At 36.2% G+C, this 19,490-nt stretch overlaps 2 protein-coding genes across 4 annotated transcripts; both read left to right on the top strand.

Annotated features, from left to right (window-relative positions):
• The first annotated feature begins 7,884 nt into the window (after positions 1–7,884).
• LOC116170982 (retinol-binding protein pinta-like) lies at positions 7,885–9,503 on the top strand. 2 transcript variants are annotated; one of them, XM_031487582.1, is made up of 6 exons: positions 7,889–8,036; positions 8,092–8,283; positions 8,337–8,496; positions 8,544–8,919; positions 9,101–9,209; positions 9,261–9,503. In XM_031487582.1, the coding sequence occupies exons 2-6, from the start codon at positions 8,148–8,150 to the stop codon at positions 9,410–9,412; spliced, it is 933 nt and encodes a 310-aa protein (XP_031343442.1). In that variant the 5' UTR covers positions 7,889–8,036; positions 8,092–8,147; the 3' UTR covers positions 9,413–9,503. The 2 variants fall into 2 exon arrangements, with proteins under 2 accessions (XP_031343441.1, XP_031343442.1); XM_031487581.1 differs by having other exon boundaries at positions 7,885–8,283.
• A 3,534-nt stretch (positions 9,504–13,037) lies between these two features.
• Positions 13,038–15,345, top strand: LOC116170980 (retinol-binding protein pinta-like). Of its 2 annotated transcripts, none has more exons than XM_031487580.1 (5): positions 13,038–13,348; positions 13,397–13,556; positions 13,605–13,980; positions 14,175–14,283; positions 14,335–15,345. In XM_031487580.1, the coding sequence occupies exons 1-5, from the start codon at positions 13,213–13,215 to the stop codon at positions 14,484–14,486; spliced, it is 933 nt and encodes a 310-aa protein (XP_031343440.1). In that variant the 5' UTR covers positions 13,038–13,212; the 3' UTR covers positions 14,487–15,345. The 2 variants fall into 2 exon arrangements, with proteins under 2 accessions (XP_031343440.1, XP_031343439.1); XM_031487579.1 differs by having other exon boundaries at positions 14,329–15,345.
• The last annotated feature ends 4,145 nt before the right edge of the window (positions 15,346–19,490 follow it).

The following is a 19,490-nucleotide window of genomic DNA, read 5'->3' as shown; positions in this document are numbered from 1 at the left end:
AGTTACTTAGTAATCTTTTGACGCCTGCTTCATGATGGAATAATAATGGCGGAGATATATGGGATTAATTTTACTTGCTTCACCGGGTTTTCAGGGTTGTCCACGGAGCTTCTGAATCTGCCGATTCAGCTTATTTTTTCCAAATTGCGCTCAATCTGCAACGTTGCATAAGTAACTTAAGACGACCTGTTTGCAACGTGTAATTTAACACCAAAGCCAGACTATCGAGCTACAAAAAATATTTAGAATAAAGTATCAAGTATCAATAATTATGGTATTATGATGACAATCAAGACCTCAACGTAAACCTACCAGGACCACCAAAGAAAAGAAAGCGCTGTTAATATAATCGCGTGGTTCAAGCGTCATTTCACGGCGTTATGGATCTATCAAAGGAGAAGTATCTACAGTTAGTTACAAGAGCCAGTTATTTGAACTATAGGTACTCAATACAATATGATTGTGGAAAAAATATTTAATACTCTTGAGCAACAGCGCTTGCAGTCTTTCGTTCTAGTCTAATGTTAGAAACGTCGCTACCAAACTGGGTACAATACAGACATTTTTGCGGAAAAAAATACGTTATTATATTAGTTACGGCTGGCTGGCTGTTCGGCTGCGATCTCAGCAACAACAGCTAGAGACTTCAAGTTTTTACTAAAAGCTTTCTGTTATAGTGCAGATGTGCATGGTCTAGTGTATTTGGAGTTAGATTACTCGTAAGCTCGATAAGTTAGGAAAATAATGTCAATATGGAGCAGTATACAAATACTGTGTCAAGAAACTTATACGACTTTTGTCAAATATACTGGCACGGCGATATTGAGATCTATGATTTGGCACGAATCTATATACATGTTAATGTAACAATGCCAATTACAACAACTTAGTAGCTATTACATGTGGCACGATGCAGTGCCAGTACACTTTTTTTAAATGACAAATTCTATTTGAATTTTATAAAGAAAGCTTTTAATAAAGGTTTGATTTGTTTTGAACTTTACTAGTTAAAATACTGATCTGTAATACGACAAATACGTTTTAATCATGCATATGTTGATTTACTGTGTACTGCTTGACCTTCATAACTCTTTCAACACCATACCTTTTCTACTATTATGTGAACACCATTAGTGGCATGTGAAACTTGTTAAATGGGACCTACGTAAGGTTACTTATAAACGAAAGTTTTTCCAAAGAAAAATATTTTCGAAAACAATTCTTCGAAGTTAAAAGTTATTCAAAACACAATCCTTCGAAATAAATGTTTCGAAAGATAATTCTCTGAAAAGGAAATGATTGGAGGACAATTTGAAAGATGCTAATGAATTATTTACAGTTGATAGCAAAGCGTCCATTTGAGGTCAGTAGGGTGGTTATATAATTCCACTCGTAATTACATAAGTATTTCTCTCTCAAAATGTCATCATCTTATGCAGTATACCCCACATGAGGTTCACTGCATTTATTTTCGTCCTTTGAGAAAAAGTCATTCTTTATAAGAAGTCATGCCTGTTCTAAAGCTTAAGTGCAACATTAGGTTTTCCTTTAAAATGCGTGTTTTTCTTCCAAAGTTCAAATATTGACAGATAAAGCGGATTATTGACAAATTATAACACAGTGTATAACAGTTTATAACTTTGCTGTGTCTTTGTCCGTCTCTCCGTCCGTACGTCCGTTAGTTAGCACCTCAAAAACGAGTGGACCGATTACGATGAAATTTTACATGTGGATAGACAGGCCATACCCAAGACCTCGTTTACTAAAATTACATAATCAAAAAAATAATTGAGGATCGCATAATTAAAACATTTAATAAAATATCAATTTCTCAAATTATACACCCTGCATAACTTTACATATTTAAAAAAAATGAAATTAATGATAAAAGTGAATTATGGACGAAATAATTTAAACATTGCGAAAGAACATCAACATAAAGTGTAAATTGCCATGTTCTTCATAATAGTAATTGAATTCAATAAACATAATGTCGAGAACATGAAACAATTTATTCATTAGTTTTTTTGCCCCCCTGTCCGTATTGTTTCTCAAGGTTTATGGGAATCCACACTGAATTTTTAATGCATTGTACCTCTGTTACTAATTAGTTGGGATTTTTTTTTAATTATCCAATTTTATATAAAAACATGTAAAAATTTAATTATTAAAATATTTTGAAATATCCCAAATGGACTTCATAAATTCCTATTAACTGAATTGGGCGCAAGCCTGTTGAGGGCCCAGAGGGTAGCGTTGGGCAAAAAAATCGATTAATCGATTATAATCAAACGATAATTGATAATCGGGTTTGATTATTCTATTAAATTAATCGATTAATTAAAGGTTATTTGATTAATCGATTGTTTGATTAATCAATTATTAAGTAAATTTTAATTGATTATTATTAGCTGGATCATCAGTTTACGCAAAAAGGAGCACTCACAGCTCACAAGTATTATTTTATTTTATAGCGGATGTTAAAACGTTACTTTAAGCAGCTAAAATGAATTAAGATTGTATCATCAAAACTAAAGGACACCTCATCGGAGAGTAAGCTGCCTAATCATTTATTTTTATTTATTTATTTTTATTTTTGACCTTCATTTTCAAATGGACAGGGTTTCACCCAAGGCTGTTCTACCAACCAACCCACTATGCATTTGCAAATATCCATGCCCGAACCCGGATTCGAACCAGGGACACTTTGTTGATTATTGATTAATCGATCTGCCTAGTAATGAACGATTTGATGAAAAGAGTAATGGAATTATTTTTTATTTTTATTATTAAATAATTAACGTATTAATGCATACAAACAGATATTTATCACTCCTTGTATGTGACAATCGACTTTTGATTAAACGATTAGGTGATTAATCGATGATTTGATTAATCGATTATTTGATTAATCGACTATTTGATTAAACGATTATTTGATTAATCGATTAATTGATTAATCGATTATTTGATTAAACGATTAATCAGTGTAATCGATTATTTTTCATAATCGATTATCGATTATTCAAACCCGTAATCGCCCAGCCCTACCAGAGGGATAATAAATAAATAAATAAGTAAAATGAATGAATAGGTTATCTTAGAAAAGAGTTTTGTTTAAATTATGGCTATAACATTTGAAGAGTAGAGGCCCATTAAAAGGTAAAAAAGTAAAATTATAATATCTAGTCCCTTATTTGGAAAGAACAAACTCGAAAAGTGTCAAAATAAATTTCAAAATTGCCATTAGTGTACTCTCATTAATTGGAGGGTTTACACGGTAAAAAATGGTCTTTTTTAAATTGATGTTTAACCACGAAATTCGGACAAGGTGATTCCTTACAATGATGACAATTAAATTAATCAGGACTACTTGACAAAAATCGACAAATATTAATTTTTTTTCTTGGTTCAATGCCTTATGTCGTTGAAATGGAATTAAGAACCTACATGTAAACATGCAATATAACACCCATTCGGTGAAAGATTACAATGCGTCACTAACGCAATATTAAATTTAATTTAGATAATGTTTTTGAATTTAGCCTACCGAAATAAGGATTTTTATGTTAAGTTTTGGATCCTAAGCTTGTTTCATTGTTTTTTTTTTCTATTTTAGATTATAATCCTTTTTATAAGCACCCAAATGAGGGTATTAATTGGACTTTATGGCACCGAACTGTCAAAAATTGCATAGCAACGATACTGTCACTCGCAAAACTTGCTGTATTCTTTTTCATATAGATCTTTGGATTTATGACGAACCACTTTACTTTGTGCGATTTCGAATTCACGTAATATTTCGTCAGAATAAACGTTTTCCATTTCAGCTACACTCATTTCCAACAGCGAATTGTTTGATAAAAAGTAAACAGTCTCAGTATCCATAGCAACACAAAAAACACCAACTTATCTACACCACTCATATTTGGTTAGCGATAAATTCCTGCAAGAACTAATTCCTTTTAACTTTTTAGAAATTGTGCTAAAATAGAATAAAACGTTGTATGTACCACGGGCATAATCGATTATGGCTCTCGAGAAATTAAAAGCCCTCCTTCGTCGGGCTTTAAACATTCTCTCGTGCCATCATCTTTTGATTATGCCCTTAATACATAAATAACTATTCTTGCAGAAACTTTGTTTATGACAAATGTAGGCGATTGCCATAAACAGCAAAAATTTGCTTGCTGCTTGATTGTGAATTTTGAATAAATTGTATTTTTAAATCAGATTGTTTTCCGTTTTGGGCAGTTTTTAGAAAAAAGCGTTGTACCTCATTTGTGGGCTGGAGCATATTACAGCAAATCGTGTGATTACAGATGACAGTCGCAGTGTAATGACGCCTGTATCTCACTAATAAGATAAATAACTATTATGTCCACTAGGTTATTCGAAAGTTCGCTATGCACTCAATGTGGGATACCCTTCATACCATTGGTTTAAACGAAAAAAATACGAATTGTATTAAGTTGCACCATATTATTAATAGAAAAATCCCAATTCATAGCAACACAAAACAATAGTTATTAAAATAAAAGTCATGAAAATGACACATTACTGGCGAGGAAATATTGAAGTACGAGGATCCTTTGGGGGCCGAGTACTTTAATTTCCGAGTTCGCATCGCGCAGAGGACTGAATTGAAACAAGAATAAAGGATACCCTTGTAACACTCCAACAATCGAGTATAGTATAAAGATCGTAAAAGCTTTGGGAAAGTCTTTAGTTCAATTAAAGGTGACCCAAGTAGCGTACCCTCTCTGGACACCCTTTATCTTTCAAACAGGGAAACGTCCATTGTTGCAGAAGAAAAGAGCGCAACAATTGGGACAAGGCTGCCGTATACTCCCTTCACCTAAACGAGAGCACCAGCAATTAACCGAAAAGACACGACCGTTACAGAAATTTTTAACCTAAACAAGAATAAGGGACTTTGCATTTAGATGGACTGGGTTAATTTTTAACAAATGGATAGTGTCATATATTAAGGGGTATTCCCTGTCATACTAAACCAATACCACTTGGTGCACCTGTACATCCAAACTGGTCACAGAAATTAAGAAGTTGTTTAGGGTATATACCTTTATCTTCACTGTGGATCTAAAGACCAGTAACCCATGCCATAGAAAAGCTTTACCTTTTTGTTTCAATGGCAGGTTATGCAAATGGAGTTCGGGTTAAGCTGTGCACCCTGGTTGGTGTGAAGAAAAAAACATTTACAATGTTATTTTGCTTCTTACATATCGTTAAAGAAGTTTTCCTTTGGTTAAAGCATCATGATAAGAACCGCAAGAGATGGAAATGGTTTTGCCTTTCATAAAGTGTTGCAGAGATTTGGTGTCCCAGATATCGATCTGTTTGCTAGTCGGATGCATGGAAAATTCAAAAACTTCTTGCCTAGAATTAGAGATCCGGAAGTTTTCAGGGTATATGAGTTTACACTAATTTGGAATGTTTTCTCCTTTAATGCTTTCCCTCCATTTATCTGAATGCGGAGTACTCTTAAAAAAATTAATAGAGATCATGCAGAAGGAGTACTTGTAGCCCTTTACTGGGTATTTCAGCCGTGATATTGTGTGTTTTATTCCTACCGAAGAACCTTTAATTTTCGAACCTTAATAATAATACTTTTATTTCCATAGGGCATATATAAATAAATTTCATAACGTATTTATGGAAACCGGAAAACGGATCTGTTTCAATTTACCGTGTAGGTTCACTGGTCTTCCACCAGACCCAATATCGATGCGTATTATTATTAAATATTTAGTAAAAATTAGAATTAAGTGTTTTTTTAGTTTACTATAAGGAAAACAAAATGAAAGATAAAGCAATTCATGACAAATGTGATTGACCATGGTATGTTTATTGACTTAAGCGAAGCAACTTATATTTCAAACTCGAAATGGACAAACTTCGAAACGGGATGGTGGGTACCTACTTTTTTATTGTAATACTTTGCGATGTTGTGGGAACGTAGGGATTTATAATAATCCTAAGTCGCGTAGGGCACTTTGATTTTTTGTACTTAGTTAGCGCTTTATCCCTAAGCTTCATCATGAATTTTAAATTATCAGTTATCCATGGTTTGCGTAGTTTGCTTGATAACTTTTGATGTTGAATTGGTGCATGTAAGTCAAACAAGAAACTAATATTTTTGTTTAAGAACTCCACTGGTTACTTTATTTTTGCGGAAAACCACATCCGATGGCAAAACCCCTCTTTCTGGTAGTAGGGAAGTTTTTCCGGGAAGCTCTACAGTTCACAAACCCGGACGAAGCAATGCAATAGTGGATTAAAAGGGTCTGGTGGTAATTTTGCAGTACTCGGTTAGTTAATCCGTTTTTTCAATATGGAAGGAAGACCAGGGGTTAAGGTTTCGAGTAAAAAGATTTGTTAAAGGTGTTTTTAGTTTGACACCAACCAGGCCCAGGTGTGAGAATAGGTGGGGCCCAGATTATAGTCTTAGTTTATGCAACGGCTCTCAATAATCGAACTCTTATGTCTTTGCCATTTAACTGGTACTTCTGTTAGGTCCCGCTACAGGATCAAGCAACCAAACTCTGGCCTTAATTATGGATAACATTATTATTCTTAAATAGCAAGGTCGAAGTTAGAATCCTTAACAGAATAAAGGTTTCAGGTATCCCAACCTATGTGTCTATGTGTGGCAGGGGTTGGAATATCTGAATAGGAACAAGGAGGCCGGAGGCGAGGCTGGAGGTCAATGCATGTCTCTCCTTTTCACCCATAAGAGGCCCTATTCTCCGCTTCCATTCAAGCCTTAGGTAAATGGACAGCTTAAAGAATTGTCATTTGGATACAGGCTAATTCAAACTGCAAGGCACTGGGCAGGCCAGGTTCGGTGTAAGCTACCATACCATCAAACTTGCTGCTGAATGGTCATCAAAATCTAATGCTTCTGCTGGTTTTAAAAATATGTTCGGTATACAGTTGTTACATTGTTTCTACATGGTTTCGGCATTTTAGGTTTGAAATCAGATACCTACTGATTTCCTTCGAACATGCCTCGGAATGTGAAATAATAAAATTGTTGTTGCATAATCTTTGAATATACACAATTTTATTTAGGAAACGAAGCTGAATACAATTACAAAATCAAGCAAACTAACCTTAAGTGATGTTCGATCTTGATTATACGAAGGCCTCGTTGAAGTAAATGGTTCCATACCCACCTAAATTTACGCTCTTAGAGTGGAACATTTTAAGTGCATAGCATTAATATCTGGAAGATTTTCAAAGACCGATAGCCTCCTTAGTACAAAAAATGGCAAAAAGGAAACAGTATTTCAGTTATCTTCCCTTTTGTAAGCACTTTGGGCTCACAATTTCCACGGACCTGTGGGTTTTCGTTTCTGGTGCCCCGAGGAAAACTAAACAAAACAAACGGTAAACAGAGATTTTCAGAAACTCCAAACGAAGGGGAGCATGGATAGTGATCCAGCTGTAATTGTACTCCCAGAGTGTTCTGCTCACTCTGGTTCAAGATTCCTGCTTGTACAGTCATATTCGTTTCTAAACCCCTGGATAACTTCCAAAATAATACTCTAACAAAGAAACATTGCAGTTATAGGTTATGATGTCAAACCGTTTCGAGTTCCAAAAACACTAGCGAATCACTAACGAAAATTACAATAAATTACTTTAGATTTTTCAACTCCACAGTCCACAGATCGAACGGGAAGTAAATTATACATTTTTTACACTGAATTATATCTGCATTGACCTTCATATTCAAATCACCACTTGTTTTTCATACTTCATATCTACGTACCTATTGTGAAATTATTTAGAAACTATAAATATAGTATCGAGTATAGTATTTATGTTAAAGTATTTATTAGTATCTTTCTTCTTTTCTAACATACCTATACATATCAAAGACTAGAGGATAGTCTTGGCCTATATATAACGGGTTTCTCATCAGTAGTAGTTGTCTGAGTCGCACATTAAGGTCATCAAGATTAATGACTGTTGCCTTATCCAGTTCCCCATCACAAGTTATTAAAGTGGTTATGTATAATTTCACAACAATTATGTGAAATGATATTGTGAACTTCTGTACAGGATGATAAAAATATTCACACTGTAAAACGGCGTATGCAACAATTTGCTTTAAAAAAATGCATCGAGAAATATCACCAAAATTAAAAGAAATATGTCGAAACGATTTAAATGAAGTTGAAGAAAGGACCGAAACTGATATTTTACATATTCGGCATTGGCTGGAAAAGCAAACACATCTAAATTTCGATATTGGTAAAAAAAAATAGTGTTGCTTTATGTAACGAACTCATCATGAGTGATTTTAGACAACCAATTCATTTTGGCATTCCTTCGGTGCAGCAAATTCAGCTTGGAACGCGCGAAGGACAAAATTGACAACTATTATACCATGAGGACTCTTTCTCCTGAACTATACGAAAATAGAGATCCGTTATTACCGGAAATACAAAGACTGTTGCATGTTGGGTAAGTGGATTATACGAAACTGTAAAGTATCATGCTTCATTTTTTAGGGCAGTTCTACCGTTACCTAAAGTTGAGAGTGACAGTAATACTAGAATCATTTTCTTGCACCTTGGTGAAAATGTTGACTATGACACTATGTCCTTCGGAAATATCATGAAACTGTTTTATATGGTTATAGACATATTGTTACTAGAGGACGATTATGCTGTAATTGGTGGTTTAAAGGTCATCATGCAATGCAAAAATTCAAATCCCAAATATATGCTAGAGTTAACACCAACGTTTATAAAAAAACAGGCGTTATTGATAGAGAAAGGACTTCCTTTTAGATTGCGCGCTGTGTATTTTATGAACTTACCCGCATTATTTCAATATTTATTTGAATTGCTCAAGAAGATACTTTCGTCAAAAATAAGCAGTCGGGTAAGTTGAATGAAGTACCTACATGTTCATTTATTTTGATTGTATACCAACTAAGGATTAAGAACTAAAAACTAAAAAAATACAACAGAACCATAGTTAATGGTTTTTAGTTGTTGGTTGTCGCATAAACCCACCCTTTTGTATATGCTGACTGCAAAAAATCGCAATGTTGTTTCTTTAGATGGAGGTATTTGACGACACCAAGCTACAGCAACTTTACAAGTTGACACCCCAAAGCGCATTGCCGAAAGAATGGGGCGGTGATAATGGATCTCTTGGAGAATTAACTGGTGAGATATTCTAAGCGTTTAACGAACATTATTCAACTGTAACAATTTTAGTAACATGGAAAGAGAAAGTGCAAAGTTACAGAGATTGGTTTTTGCAAAACGAAAAGCTAAAGTCTAACGAAGACTTACGTCAAGGACCACCTAAAACATATCTGCACGATTTTGGAATTGAAGGATCGTTTAGGCAACTAAATATTGATTAAGATGGGAATTATTGCCAATCTACAATTAATCGGTTAATAATTTATTGCTCGAATTGGTTCCAACAAAAAAATATACGATGTTTTAATTTATCGATAGTGTTTTTGAGAACCATGGCGTCTAATGTACTCCAAATATTGTAATGAATGGGGTTAACATTAGGGCCAGGTGTTAGTTTCGACGAAATCTACGACTTGTTCTTGTAAATCCGTCATTTTCATGTTCATGTTAATAGACCCATAACCTTCCCTCGAATATTTTAAATGGTAACTGACTGTACTCCCTGTCCAGTTAAAATTCGAAAACATTTTTACAACTCTTTTGGCACTATTTTTGTGGACCTAAAGATTTTATTAAATTTTTTTGTTACGGAGATCCAGACGCCGACAACTCAATAACAAAATCTTGTTTTCTGATTGAATTTTTTTCATTGCGTCAACCAATAAATTCCCACCAGAATAGGGTCTCTGACGTTCCAAAGAAATCTGGCATATTGTCAATTTTACTTATGGTTCAAGGGAGATATTTTCAGTTCTTTTATGGTTTCACTTACAGTATCGATGATGGAAATTGGAAAACAAATTTACTGTGTAGGCGCTGCTTGAAATAAATTTCGAAATCTATCAAAGAGATTCTCATTATTTTAAGCAGCATGTTTCCTGATATTTAAATTACTTAAACATCGCCTTTTAACAAATAGGTAGCGCATCATCTTATACTCCTAAGTACAATAAAAAAACAAAGGAGGAATAATAAATAAATAACGCATTTGCAAGTACGTAACTGGTCCTGATCTTAATCGTGGTAATTAATAATGAATTTCGTTGACTATTTAGGTTGTTTTAAATAGTTAACGCAATTGTTTAATCGCTAGCGTTGGTTTCAAAATTTAACCAAGGAGCAGTGACGTTTTAAATGTAAAGTTACTCCAATTATCCGAGGAGACTGACTGCAGAGGAGGGTGACATAATTCCAAACAACCAGGAGGTGGCCATCTACGACGTCAATAATTTGCGAAACTCAGAAAACAATTTCCAAGGTTGGACATCGATCGAATCGAGTTCAACAAACTTGCGCTGAATCAAGAGACTGCATTCATAAGGTAAAAGACCATATTCCCATAATACTAATTAAATCCAACGGCGTACGCATTTTAAAACTCGCGTTCATTTTGCGTGAGAATTAATAACAATTTATTTACGAAGCTCGAATTTAATCCGCGAACTGGAGTGCTAAAGTATTTTCAAAAAATTGGAATTCCTTAGATAGTTTAGGTTTAGGTTTTTTTTAGGCTCATCGTAACAGTAATTATTTGCTTTATTTGTGTGTTTAATTAAAATAAATGTATTCTAATTAATGTAATCTTTTGCAATCGTAATTACTACAATCACCACTCTTTACTCACAGGAACAAAAAGGTTCTGAAATTCAAACGCACACCAAATTATGAAAATTGCGTAATTCCTCGAGGCATATTAGAGAAGCAATTTCGGTAGTAATATCTTGCCCAAGTTTTAATTATTATCTGTTGAAATTAACCAAGTACCTGCGAAGGTAAATTACCTGAGCTAGCTGGAAGTAAAAGTATAATTAAGGTAAGTTCGGAAATACTTCGCACCGACATCGTAACCCAAAAACGAAGAATAAGAAGAATATACACGTTGAATCATCGATAATTTGTAACCGTCCGTTACAATACTCCAGGCTTTTTACACTTGAGATCGTGGGGAGAAGAGGTTGTGTGAGCAATGTCAAACTTTCTCGTCCAATTAAATTACGAAACTCGAGCAAGATGAATTGTGTTCCGTTGTCGTTCGTCAGTTACTGGGGGTATTTCGAATGCGGATATCCACTGTCGTAGGTGGTGTCGATGGTACCTACTGCTGTTAGCTCTGATGCCGCACTTAGCAATAAGGAGCCATCTGGAATAACGATCAACCAGGGAAAGGTACTATCTACCAGCATAGGAAAATAAGTGGACTGCGACGTTATGAAATGGAGAAGTGGATGGTGGACCGGGCTTGAGTGGTTCCATCTGTGGGGATGTGAGAAATTCTGCGCATTCCCTACAACTACTTCACGTCATTAGATATTCCTGACCAAAATACTGTTTGCTTTGCATTGCGGAGGGTTCGCTCTTTCCCATGATGAGAGCTGTGAAGCGTCTTCAGAACGGCGGCGGGGGGTAAAAGGGCCACAGGAATCAAAATACGACATGCGAAAAGAATGATGTTATCCATGAAGCTTTGCTGTGATACTCAAGACACGATTCTTGTTTACAGGGTATTCAGCTATATCCCATGTGTAATTTTCTCGAATGCAATCCATTTTATATTCACGTCCATTATCTATCTTTACACGTTCCCCAGTCCGATTTTCCATGGAATTGACATATTCCTTGAAATGATCCAAGACCTGATCTTCCTCCATTATAATGAAGACGACTGCATAACGACTATAATCATCGATAAATGTAACTAAATAACGGTGACCATTGTACTCTTCAATCTGACTTGGTCCCCATACATCGGTATGAACTATATCGAGCATCTCCTTAGCTCGCCTCCTTCCATGTTTGAACTTTCAGCTTTCAGTAATGATAGTGTCCAGATTTAATTCTCTTCCATGAATGTTTTGCTGACTCTGTATCAGGATTTCTGCTCGTACATGTCACACTATTTTTCAAGCTACATTATATAACTACCAAAGTAATTAATAAAAATTGAAGTATCTCTAACGGAGAAACCCCCCAGTTATAAGAAGATTATTTGCTGTCAAAGTGTCTCATGAACCAAAGCATTAGCGAATTACTAACGAAAATTGCAATAAATTACTTTACATTTTTCAGCTTCAGAGATGGAACCTACATTTTTTGTAATGAACTCTATTTTTTTAACCTCCATAAATCAATATCATTTTTTCATAATTACGTATCTATTGTGAAATTACAAAAAAAGTTATGAATATAGTATTTACGCTACACCATTTATTAGAATCTTTCTCCATAATTAGTGGGCATGACTGGGTTTTGCGCAGTGAATATGCCAACAACACCATTAACGACTGTTTCCCTAATTAGTTCTCACCCACAAAAATAGGAATCGAAAATATTATATAATATGCGAAACTACTTATAAAAGTTACATAAAGTGGTTATGAATAATTCCTCAACAATGATGTGATATTTTAGGTCTACTAAATACACAAGAGGATAAAAGTAATCATACGGCGTATGCAACAATTTTCTTTAAAAATGAATCGAGAGATATCGCCAAAGTTAAAAGAAATATGTCAAAAAGATTTGAATGAAGTTGAAGAAAGGACCGAAATTGATATTTTGCATATTCAGCAATGGATGGAAAAGCAAAGACATCTAAATTTCGATATTGGTAAAGAAATAACGTTACCTTGTAGATACGTACTCATGAGTGATCACCCCTCGTTTTTCATACTTCACATCTACGTAGGTACCTATTATGAAATGACTTAGAAACTATAAATATAGTATTTATGCTAAAGTATTTATTAGAAGCTTTTTTCTTTTCTAACATATATCAAAGGCTATAGGATAGTCTTTGCCTATATATCACGGTTTCCCATTAATAGTAGTTGTCTGGGTTTCGCACATTAAGGTCATAAAGATCATCGACTGTTGCCCTTACCAGTTCTCCGTCACAAGTGTTATTAAAGTGGTTATGAATAATTTCATAACAATTATGTGAAATGAAATTGTGGACTTCTATATAAGATGATAAGAATAATCACACTTTAACACGGTGTATGCAACAATTTGCTTTAAAAAAATGCATCGAGAAATATCTCCAACATTAAAAGAAATATGTCGACAAGATTTAAATGAAGTTGAAGAAAGGACCGAAACTGATATTTTACATATTCGGCAATGGATGGAAAAGCAAAGACATCTAAATTTCGTTATTGGTAAAGAAATAGTGTTGCTTTGAAAAACGTACTCATGAGTGATTTTAGATGACCAATTAATTTTGGCATTCCTTCGGTGCAGCAAATTCAGCTTGGAACGCGTGAAGGACAAAATTGACAACTATTATACCATGAGGACACTTTCTCCTGAACTATACGAAAATAGAGACCCTTTATCACCGGAAATACAAAGATTATTGCATGTTGGGTAAAATGGATTGTACGAAACTGTAAAGTATCGTGCTTCACTTTTTAGAGCAGTTCTACCGTTACCTAAGGTTGAGAGTGGCAGCAATTGCAGAATAATTTTCTTGAACCTTGGTGAAAATGTTGACTACGACACTATGCCTTTCCGAAATATTCTGAAACTGTTTTATATGGTTACAGACATACTGTTACTAGAGGACGATTATGCTGTAATTGGTGGTTTAAAGGTCATCATGCAATGTAAAAATCCAAATCCCAAATATATGCTAGAGTTGACACCAACGTTTATGAAAAAGCATGCGTTATTGATAGAAAAAGGACTTCCTTTTAGATTGCGCGCTGCGTATTTCATGAACTTACATGCAATATTTCAATATGTATTTGACTTGCTAAAGAAGATGCTACCGTCAAAAATGAGCCGTAGGGTAAGTGGACTCAAGTAGGTACTATCTACGTGTTCATATATTTTGAATGTACACCAACTAAAGATTAAGAACTAAAAACTAAAAAAATACAAAAGAACCATAGTTAATGGCTACCTGGTTTAAACTTTCAGTTTTCTTCGTTGTTAGTTTAATTGTCGCATAAATTCACCCTTTTCAGTATGCTGTTTTTTTAGTTGGAGGTATTTGACGACACCAAGCTGCAGCAACTTTACAAGTTGACACCGCAAAGCGCATTGCCGAAAGAATGGGGCGGTGATAATGGATCTCTTGGAGAATTAACTGGTGAGATATTCTAAGCGTTTAACGAACATTATTTAACTGTAACAGTTTTAGTAACTTGGAAAGAAAATGTGCAAAGTTACCGAGATTGGTTTTTGCAAAACGAAAAACTAAAGTCTAACGAAGACTTACGTCAAGGACCATCTAAAACATACCTGCACGATTTTGATATTGAAGGATCGTTTAGGCAACTGAATATCGATTAAGATAAATATGACTGCTACTAGGAATAAGAGAACAATCGTGTAGTGAAAACTAATGGGTGGCGGATTTATTTTTAACCGTGAATTTACTTCTTCGTTTGGAAGTTTATCGGATGAGCGTGCTCTCATTTAAGTAAATTCTGGCTGAACGGCTGAACCGATTGGAACCAAATTTCGTACACATACTCTTAGATATAAAAGGAAGAGCTGAAAAGAGAAAAATTGCTGTGGCTAACAAAGATGCCACCCTCATACGTACATGCGTGATTTTGCGCAAAAGCTTTTCAGCTCTCCCTTTTATGTCTAAGAATATTCATTGGTTCCCGAGTTGGTTCCAATCGGTTCAGCCGGAAGTAAGAGTACAGACCGACATTATCGAGATTTTGTTTGCTTTGGATTCTTGATGCTTTAAAACGTGTATTTCCTCCCTTACTAACCGTGCCGGCGGTAAGAAGTTGTCTGGCTCAAAATGAACTTAAGGATGTGACACTGTAATACTCGTAGATCCTGAGCCCCTTCAGATGAGTGGGGCGATAAAATTTTTTGGCACATCCATTGTTTGCTTTTATTAAAGAAACCTACAACAAAAATGTTGATCAAATTGTTTCCCAAATAAGGAAGTTGCCTATTGCGCATGCGTGGTTTTGGAGGCTAATTATAATTATTTTATATGGTTACAGACATTCAACCCTATGCTGTATCACTCTCGTTATTCTATACGATCAATCGTTATCGCAGTTTAACGATCAACGGTTATGATGACCACAACGACTATCGATAATATGATAAACGCGATATGCTGTATCAATATTTTAACGGTATCGTTACGTTGTCCGGTATCTCGCAGTGGCTATTTCGGAAAAAAGTGTCGCATTCTAGAAGACAAGGAACGCTGCGCAACGGTAGTGCGTGTAAGAGTGAAATACCACAGCGATAAAATATAAGAGGGCATTGCGGTGCGCGCTTTATCTTAAAACAAATACCCGCCAGATTTGGAAATGCAGACGTTTCTTTAAAATTGTTATTAATTGCAAGTGTACCTACCTAGTTGTTTTTTCACGACGTGGCGAATGTCGAAAAGAATAATAAGAGGCCATACAACAATTTGTTTTTTTTAGATGATTAGGTACAAATACCTTCATTTCCTCTCATATTCTGTGGAGTCTACATCACCTTCATTATCCTCGGGTGGTGGGAAGTTCTGCTGTATCGCTATATTATGGAGTATAGCACAGCACAACACAATTTTCGCATATCTGTCAGGGGAGCAATGAAGAACTCTGTGCTTCAAGTGGCATCTAAACCTTTGCTTCAAAATTCCAAAACAGCGTTCTATTATTACATTTTTGGCTAAAATGTGTTGTGTTGTATCTTCTCTGTGGTGAAAGTGTGGACTACATTTTCCATTGGCGTTAACAACCATGGCTGCAGTGCATATCCTGAATCACGTATACAAATTTGTAAAAGGGTAAAATTATTAGGTCACAACAGCCACACTAACCAATTAACCAAGATGAATGTAACTCATTGTTTAAATACTTTTCTTCCAGGTGTCTTTTCACTGCATTCATACCCCATATATTGCAGAGTCGTGAGTAGATCCCGGAAACCGTGCATTACAATTCAGGATTTTTATGTTCGCATAACAAATCTGCATGTTAAACACATTTTCATTGAAACGTGCTGCTGTTAGTCCTTACCATTTGTACATTCAGATTCTCTTGATAAACGAAAATTTTTTTGAAAATCAATTTCACCCAGCTGAAACGGATCACTGTTGTCTCGTAAAATTCTTCGTTGGATGTTTTCCTCATGTCTTAATAAAAACATAATCTACGAGTATTAAAAGGCACTGAACTCGCCTCCCTATTACATTTTCCATTTGCCCGAACAAAGCTACTTGCAAAAATCCTTGAAAATTATTCATTTTCTTTCTCATTAAAATCCGCTTAAACCCCGAACGAATCGATGACAGGACCGTTACGCGCCAAACGGATAGCATGAACCCTGCCGTTAAGTTTCTCTGGTTATGTTTGCAAAATAATGATAGAGAATTACGATAGTCGTTATCCCACTCTTGCTATGAGTGATATAGCATACCGATTTTTAAAAAATTATGGTAACGCCGCATAACGATATCGTTATTCTTAACGATAGTGATACAGCATAGGGCCGATTATGTTACTAGAGGACGATTATGCTGTAGGTAATTGGTGGTTTAAGGGTCATCATACAATGCAAAAATTCAAATGCTAGAGTTGACGCACATACATTAATGAAAAAACATACGTTATGGACAGAGAAAGGACTTCCTTTTATTTAGGAGCTTTTCATATCGCAAGCTTAAAATTTTAGAGCTCGCTTTAATCACAAGGAATCTAATATTTCTTATGGGGTGGCCGAGTCTACTTGGACTCAGCCCCCACACTGATCAGAATTACTTTTTTCAAATTAAATTTTGTACTAGAATTACGAGCTATTTAAGAGCTTTCGTTTACAAGTAATTTCGATTTTTGGGCGCCACTCTTAAAAGAGCAAATAGATATAATCGATGGGGAGGCCAGCTCCACTTGGACGTAGCCCCTCCTCTATTATCGTTTACTTATTTTAAATTATGTTTTATGCATGAATTACGAGCTATTTAAGAGCTTTCATTCAAGTAATTGCAATTTAAGAGCGTCACTCTTAAAAAGAGCAAATAGATGTCATCCTGGGAGCGGCCAGGTCTATTCTGGCGTAGCCCCTAATCTGTTTTTCTTTATTTATTACAAATTAATCTTTGTCCATGAATTACGAGCTCTTGAAAAGTTTTTAATAAGTAAGTCTAATTTTGGAGCTCCACCCTCAATAGGTCAAATAGTGAATCGTTGAGGGCGGCCAGGCCCATTTCACAGTAGCTACCGGTTAGTTGCATCAGCACGTACTTTCGGTGTTTGCATACGACTGTGGGTTTTGAGTGCATTTGTTTGTGTAAAAAGTAAAAACTTGGGGTAGTCTTGAATGTTTTTTCGTCAGTGTTAGTAGTTAATCAGACCAATCTATCTCTTCTTTTGATCCATTGCGGAATCCAGAAGCGTTTCTTTTTGTATCGTAAAAACCTAAATTCCAAGAGCCAGAGGGCCGAAGTAGATGCGTGGCTGAATAGATGATCAGCAACTACTGGCTTCAACTTCGGGGCACCGGGCGCTACACCGTTGTATTAAGTCGCCTTACACGTGTGCAGGGGGATCGACGCGTGTGGACATTTCTTTCCACCATACTCGTGGCACTCTTATGGCCCAAGTAAAAACAGAAAACACAACAAACTACTCCGAGAGCACCGGTATTAAAGAGCCTAAAAAACTCTCCGGAGCGGCGCACCGGAAGCTAATAAAGATGAGACAGGAACCAGGAGGCTCTCGGTAAGAGGACAGATGGCGAATCAAAGCCTGGATCCTTGACAGAGTTGACGCTTTTCCCCAATTTATGGAATGTCGGCACGATGGAGAGCGCTGCTGATCACATGCGCAGACCAGTATCGGTAGACTGCTTGAGGTCAGAGCTAGCGAGAGCAGCTCCGGGGGGGGGGGGGGGGCGAGATTTTGATTCTTCGAAACGAAGACCGTAAGGGCACACGCCTGGATCCTCAAGTGGAACCTGAGAAGATCCCGAAAAGGATCAAAAGCCAAAATGCTGGAGATTAAAAATGATGCGGGCTACACCACAATGTTGTCTTTACCGATGACATAGTGATTGTAGTACGTAGGGGATTTGAGGAGACCGTATTAGTTTGTGAGGCAAGGAGCTTTAAATCTAGTGGAAACATAGTGCGAAGAGGTGGGCTTGTCTGTTAATTCAACAGAAACAAACCTCATTAGCTTTTCTCACGTACAAAAGGGCCGACAAAGCTAAAGGACGTTGCAATGTAGGGCACTAAGCTACAGGTGGTGAAAGAAGGTAAATACTTGGGCATCACGTTCGGCCAATCGCCTAACTTCAAATCGCAAATGGAAAAAATAGCGAACAACTCCACAAGGTCCCTGGATATACACTAAAATAATTATACCAGTTATACGTATGCGTCACTGGTGTGGTAGAATCAGACCTTCGCCCAGAAGAACATACAGATACTGATCAAGCTGCAGCGCAAAGCTTGCCTTAGAATTACGAGGACAATGATAACGTTCCTGACAGTAGCTATGGACACTAAATGAACTGACCGCCACTACACCTGTTAATTATGGCAGAGGCATTCAGACGGGCATACTGTCTGAGAGTCAATGGAGAGGAGGAATCGTCAAGGGTGAGGCATACGCTTATTCTTTAATGAAATCTCTAATAATAAAATCCTCGGTAGGATAACTGAGAGGATAACCAAAACAGTTTGCGATAATAAAAAACTGTTTAAGATGATAATCCCCGCTCGATACGGATGGGATTCCAGAAAGGCAAACCTGAATGGAATCGTGTATTACACAAATGGCTCAAAAACTACGGAGGGCACCGGCTTGGAGTGTACGGAAGCAATTGACAGGGCTTCAGAATCTAGAACAAAAAGCAACCGTGCTACAAGCCGAGGCATACGCAATCCTGACGGCAGTTGCTCAATTATATTAACAGGAAACCTTACTAAAGGAAAATCTAAATAGCTCATAAATTGGATACAATTTTTAAATTGATTCACAATGGTGGGGGGGGGGGGGCTAGGTCCAGCGGGGTCAAAAATTCTTCTTCAAAAACACTGTGATTGGAAAGGTTAGGATGGAATGATGCAATTCCCACTGAAATAGTTTCAAATGGCTGGCGTATCGTAAGGATTTACCGCATTTAAATGAATGGAAATTGCCACGGCACGTTATTTGTCCCAACGCTATAGACATCCAGTTAGTTACACGGATTTTGTGATTCATCACAGTTTGCTTACGGGGCTTGCGTTTACCACAGATCCTTTGACGGAAATCCAGTTTTTTCTCATCTTTTGTGCGCAAAGACCAATGTAGCACTTTTGAAGCCCACCACAATCCCAGG

This window comes from Photinus pyralis, unplaced genomic scaffold (assembly GCF_008802855.1).
Source record: "Photinus pyralis isolate 1611_PpyrPB1 unplaced genomic scaffold, Ppyr1.3 Ppyr1.4_LG5, whole genome shotgun sequence".
NCBI lineage: Eukaryota > Metazoa > Arthropoda > Insecta > Coleoptera > Lampyridae > Photinus > Photinus pyralis.
The sequence above is the reverse complement of the archived record's forward strand: the minus strand, read 5'-3'. Positions and strand labels throughout refer to the sequence as shown.

Excerpts from the sequence above, each read along its gene's own strand:
- LOC116170982 (XM_031487581.1), top strand. The coding sequence starts at position 8,148 with ATGCATCGAGAAATATCACCAAAATTAAAAGAAATATGTCGAAACGAT. Across the intron at positions 8,497-8,543 it reads CAAAGACTGTTGCATGTTGG|GGCAGTTCTACCGTTACCTA; the intron begins GTAAGTGGATTA and ends TTCATTTTTTAG. Across the intron at positions 8,920-9,100 it reads CGTCAAAAATAAGCAGTCGG|ATGGAGGTATTTGACGACAC; the intron begins GTAAGTTGAATG and ends TTGTTTCTTTAG.
- LOC116170980 (XM_031487579.1), top strand. The coding sequence starts at position 13,213 with ATGCATCGAGAAATATCTCCAACATTAAAAGAAATATGTCGACAAGAT. Across the intron at positions 13,349-13,396 it reads ACATCTAAATTTCGTTATTG|ATGACCAATTAATTTTGGCA; the intron begins GTAAAGAAATAG and ends GAGTGATTTTAG. Across the intron at positions 13,981-14,174 it reads CGTCAAAAATGAGCCGTAGG|TTGGAGGTATTTGACGACAC; the intron begins GTAAGTGGACTC and ends CTGTTTTTTTAG.